This window comes from Lissotriton vulgaris, chromosome 8 (assembly GCF_964263255.1).
Source record: "Lissotriton vulgaris chromosome 8, aLisVul1.2, whole genome shotgun sequence".
Classification (NCBI taxonomy): Eukaryota; Metazoa; Chordata; class Amphibia; order Caudata; family Salamandridae; genus Lissotriton; species Lissotriton vulgaris.
The window spans coordinates 1,416,183,249-1,416,189,248 of NC_141696.1; the positions used below are offsets into that span (position 1 = coordinate 1,416,183,249).

The following is a 6,000-nucleotide window of genomic DNA, read 5'->3' on the forward strand; positions in this document are numbered from 1 at the left end:
GGTGATAGGCCCAAGTGGTTATATCTGTAATGATGTTTTGGGGTCTAAGTGAGCGTTTGACGCCCTTCCTTCCCAGTTCTCAAATCAGTGGTTATGGGACATGTGCAGAACTGTCAACTGAGACGTGATAGAAAGACAGACAGACGGACAGGCACACCGATTTGTATAGGTAGATAGCTAGGAGTATATAGTTAGATATTGTTATACAGGTAGATAGGGTTGACATAAAGACTGACAGGCAGGCAGGCAGTCAGACAGACAGGCAGACAGACAGACGATAGATAGATGGATATATAGATAGATAGATAGATAGATAGATAGATAGATAGATAGATAGATAGATAGATAGACAGACAGACAGATATAGGCGGTGCTGCTGGTACTACAGCAGACACACTACAATCCAAGCTACACTCCAGTGCAGTGCTGTGCGCAGTGCCTCATTTGCATTTTATCGTAAGCCCAGCTTCTATAATTGGCCTTGAATCGGGCCATTATTCAGGCCTGAGTGAAATATTCGACGTGTCTTTGTGAGTAATGCCGCCGCTCATTAATGCCGCCTCTAATCCCGCCGCCATTGCCTCTCAGAGCGCAAGGTCCCAGTTTCACCAGGTATATATGGCCGCTCCCCTTCCCCCCCCCCCCCCCCCCCCACCCTCCCCCGCAGAGAACCCATCACCGTGGGAGCGGATCTTGGGGCACGGGGGAGCAGTCGAAGCAGCGGCTCTGCCTGAACCCCTCACCTGTTGCATGTCCCACAGCAGAGCTGTGCCCAGGGCTCTGCTTCTGAGGGGGGCCCAGACCCCTCACGAGCGGCTGGCTGCAGAATATGTACCCCTGTAATTCCACACTCCTCCGAACATGTTTCCTGCGCCCTACGGAGTTGTCAATGCCTCTCTTCTTCCCACAGACCGTAAACTGAAGTGAGGGCCCCTCATCCTGCGGCAGGCCTGACCCAGCCAGGGCCCTTCAGTTGTTTCTAGCTTCTCGTGTAAAAAACACACTTCCTGCCCTTCCCTCTCCCAGACCTCCGTTTCTACTCCCTGCCCGAGCTCCCTCTTCGGGGAGACCTGAATATTTCTCTTTGTCACAGTTAAAGGGGGTCACTGTGGCCAGACTGTAGGATACCAATATTAAAAGTGGTCATTGTTGAAATGTGTGTACATGGGAGCGGGCACACACACAATCGGTAAATATACATATATATATATATATAATATATATATATACACACACATATATATATATATATAATATATATATATACACACGCACAAATATACTTATATACATATGTGTGTTTATATTCATCTAGAAATACCTATTCAAACTCTATTTATATTTCTGACTATACACTTACTCATGTGTACATATGTTAATATGGAGGCATCCACTTGTTAAGATGCGCACAAGCACATATATTGGTTATAGTTATCAGTAAGGACATACATATTTGTATGTTCACTGGTAACTGTACATTGATGCAAGCACAGGCAAGCACCCACGCACAGGGACACAGGGATGGCCACCGAAAATATATTTATATTTGCTACTGTGCACCTAGGTATCTCTATATATATATATATATATATATATATATATATATATATATATATATATATATATATATATATATATATATATATATATATATATATATATATATATATATATATATATATATATATATATATATATATATATATATATATATGTTCATGTTAATGCATGCAGACCCGCAGTGGCACAAACACATACATGTACAGGGATTCTCTATACTCAAGAAAAGGCAAATACATAATTATATATGTACTTATGGTAATGTACGCACTCACACATATGCACAGTGTATAGTAATCTATTCAGCAACATAAACATACTGTACTTATATTGATGCACACACTCACACATACACACACACACACAAACATAAATTGAGAATAAACTAAGTCTGTGAATGCATCCGTGGTAGGAAATTGGGAATTGCTAACAACATCTTTCATAATATTGAGAGCGTCCTATCTTAAGCAATACATGCATCAGTAGACAGCGTAACATCAATGCGTCCACGGCGATGAGTGTGAGGTGGGATGGAAGGGGTATTTGAGACTATCCTATTATAAAGCAAGGTCCTCCCCTCATTTGACATAAAATTGTCATCTACTTCTATATATGCATAGTGTTGTCATATAAAATAAGCAAGTAACAGCTTGATAAACATATTCTCTACCTCTCCCTCTCTCTCTGCCTCTCTCTTTTTCCCCATTGTGGTCACACACACATACACCCACAGACACACACACACTCACTCACTCACATATACTCACAGACCTACATATCCATTTAAGTTGAAATTTCATTGATGCTATTAGTGGCATTCAATTTACATAATTGACAGGGTCTTAGAAGAGACCCAGTTAGGATTTCCTCTCTCCTTCTCCCTGACGCCACCTCGCTCTTTCTTCCCATTGCACACACACATGCACTCACACACCCAACCACACGCGTCACAGTTGGACGTTCGCGCGATCGACAGGTTGTGTGATAAGGTTGATGTCTTGAAGGATACCTGATATTACCTCTACGGTAGAGTACCCAAATGATTAACTGCAAGCCGTAAAAAAAAAAAATGGACACTCCACTCCTCCCACTGGCCAGAACGATGAAACAGAAATCACACTAGCGCGTAGCATCTACCACCCAACCTTGCATCAACACAGAGATATTGAACCAGAAATAGACACTTCATTCCACCACTTTCCAGTTGTAACCCATATCCTCTAATCAATAGGTTGTAGTTGCAGATGAATACAAAAATCACCCTATATATGAAATGATGCAGATCTGGTCTGTGCAGATTTTGCGCGTGCATGAGTGCAGTGACCATGTCGCGCCACCGCCTCAGAGCAATGGGCGTCTCAAGAGAAGGTCTACCTGGCTCCACACAGACAGCCCCCCTCAATTCATCAATTTCCCAAATGAAAAAAAGGGCATTCAGGATTCTATTAATTAGCTGAGTCACAGTATTTTTTCCCATAGACATAAATATAAAAGGTGATAACACACCCTCCACCCCCTCGGCATTGAGGATGTGAATACCTGGTGAGACTTGAGCCCTGCATCTATCAAATGCCACACTCTCCATCGCCCATCAATGCCCTGCGAGAGGCAGATTTACACTTCGTTTATGGGATGATTCCTGTTTGCCAGGTAAACTAGTTATCATTATTACAGTGTAATCGCCCCCCCACCACCCCCACCCACTCCATGTGCCACTGCCAACCCACCGCTCTCCGGCGAGCTCAAGGGACGGAACATGCAGCCCACCCTTTCCTCTGCACAGCCATCACCTCTTTGCATTTGGCATGACACGAATCACAAAGTAATTGGCTGCTCACCATTCAAGATGCTCTGGAGCAAGAAGGCGGCCAGTATCCACATACCCCTGCTCCTTTCAATCGTCGCAGCTGGATGCCGGGCGAGCCACCCTCAGTTCTTTCTGTTAATATTCCCCTATTTTACAAAAGCAACACTAAATTTGCAGACTGAGAAACGGGGGCTCAGCCCTTTTTTTTTTTTTGCTGGTAGGTGCTTGCAAGACGCCGTGCTGCTCAGGTGATCCTTAAATGAACGAAGGTGTTTTCCCTTTTCTCTCTTGCTCCCTGGCTTCTTTCCCCCCCGGTTTCAGAGGTGCAGCTCGAGAGAAGACGGGGGCGGGTGGTGCACGTCCAGGTGTGTTGTCAGCTCAAGGAGACGCCAGCAGGTTCGCAGCGGCTGGTCCACAGGTGAAAAAATCCTCAAATGCAAGCATCCGAGCATCCCTGTTCCGGTCCAGCCCTAGGTCTGCAGGGAAGCAGGCTCCGCGCGCACAGCCCCTCATCCACCACTTCCAGGCAGCAGGCGGGCAGGCAGGCACATCTTTCCTCTGCTCCAGCGTTAATCACACTGATCCCCTGCAAACCTTCCCTGCCTCTGAGCGGAGCACTGGGAGGCTCTAACCCTATCACAGGGCTCTGGCGGTGGCAGCACTCTGGCGTCTTAAAGCTGCAGAAGGTGTCTTCGGCGAAGGCATCACTGCCAGAGTGTCCAGTGGGCGCGCAGAACTTTCTGCAGGCGGCTGTGGGGGATGCTGATGCGACTGAAGGCAGGTGCGCTTTGCATCACGTCCCTGCCTTCATTGGCGACGAGGCTGCTGCGTTGCTTCTAGTCAGGCTGCAATTGTACGGCCGCGCAGTGCACACGGTGATTCAGTTGGAAGCGCTGCAGATATTTTTAAGGTAGTGTTTTGAAGGACGTACACATTCGATGTGTGACCTCCCCTCCGCGTTTGCGGCGCTGTGCACTCTATCACGATATTGAGGGCGCCGCGAGAATTCTAATCATGATGAAAATTCTTTCAGTGTAAGATTGCCCCTATTCGAAATGGGCATTATTTAATTTTGTTGCGTCAAATTATGTAAGTCGCTAAAACTACAGAAGGGTCAGGTGCATTGAATGTTGGTTATCACATTGCAGTATGTCCTGGTGCAGTGTTGCCATTCCTCAGGGAATTTGCCAAGGGGCACCAACATCCCCAATGCACAAGTAGTGCAGTCACCCATGCAGATCTGCAGGGCAAGTTGCGGCCATGTGACTGCCTCAGCTTGAAGGTTGACACTCAATGGCTGGAGGCATGCCTTGGATAGCCGGCATTTGTCCATCGAGCATGTATAATGAGGATGGAATTAATGCATCTTCCTGCTAGTGAAATGGACAATAGCCTAAATGGGACATTGTGCCACCTCCTGACTTGTGGATGGCTGCAGCCAGCAGGGTGGAAGATCAGTTGCTGCAGTGATCCTTTGCACAGTATCTTGGACACAAGAGGACAATGCTGCCCAAGGGCTATGCCTGGCATGAGCAGTTGCCAGGTACCAAATGGTTTAATGGTATGGCACAGTGGCAGATGAGCTTGGAATGTGAAAACATAGGAGCACAGCCCATATATGTTTAAATTTCATGTTGCTAATAACCCTGGGCGTAGGACTAAGCTACGGTCGTGTAGTTTGTGCAACTACGCGAATCGCACGTAGCACAGTGCAAAAACACGTAGCGTAGCAGGCATTTTTTGCTTGCTCGCGCTCCTCAACGCCAAGTTGGCAACAGCGAGAGAGCAAAATGACATCTCGGCAAGACTTTTTCCTCGTTCGCAATCAGCAACATCAAGTTGCTGATTGCGAGCGAGGAAAATAAACCTCCGGGCGAGATTCACAACTCGGGGAGGACAGGTTTCTCATTGCGTGTGGTCACAAATGCTCGCGATCGCTCACGATGAGAAACTACTAGTCTGCGTTGGGAAAGCTGCCGCTCGAGTACAAATCTACTCGAGCAGCAGAAAACGATCGCTGGCACTATGCAAGATACCGTTACCAATGATTGCACAGTGCGGACAAGCACCCGGCATTGTCCAATCAGTGTGAACAGCATTTTCCCTAGGAGAGGCGGGGCTTGCAGCTAGCAAAGATGGTCACAGCCTAGAAAGGCTCCCGACTCCCCTGCCCGCTAATCCGACCATTACTCCTGATACAGCCTTGGGAACCCCGTCGTAATTCGGGTGAACCCGGGGGGTACTCCTGTGCCTGCTCCGGTCGCGGAAGTGACCTGATCCTCCGGCCGCTGAGGGAGCAAACTGGTGACGGAGCTCGGATCCGGAGTTTCGCTTGATGGCGGCGACCCCACGACCGGCGATGCGCCACTAGCCGTTCAACCGATCTACCCACCCCTGCACCCCGCCTGCATGAGCTGCTCCGGTGCGAGGCACTACGCTGCGGAGGGGGCAACTGTGGCTGATCTCTTGGCCCGGAGCTGTGCCTGCAGTCGCTCCGCGGCCATAGCGTGGCCTCTGCCCCAGCCCGGAACCAGCCAAATCGACACCCCGGCTTCAGAGGCCTGAGGCGACCGAGGATTGCGAGGTCCGGGCTGCGCTGCTGCCTCCGCCTTCCCTCTGGATTGCTCGGGAGC

The 6,000-nt window shown here is 48.3% G+C and overlaps 1 protein-coding gene across 1 annotated transcript in view; it reads right to left on the reverse strand.

Annotated features, from left to right (window-relative positions):
* DSCAM (DS cell adhesion molecule) overlaps positions 1-3,918 on the reverse strand; it is a 985,823-nt gene extending 981,905 nt beyond the window's left edge. The window contains exon 1 of the mRNA XM_086935432.1: positions 3,399-3,918. Coding sequence (XP_086791558.1) covers positions 3,399-3,441 — 43 coding nt within the window. The 5' untranslated portion in view covers positions 3,442-3,918. The remainder of the gene's footprint in view (positions 1-3,398) is intronic.
* Between the last annotated feature and the right edge of the window lie 2,082 nt (positions 3,919-6,000).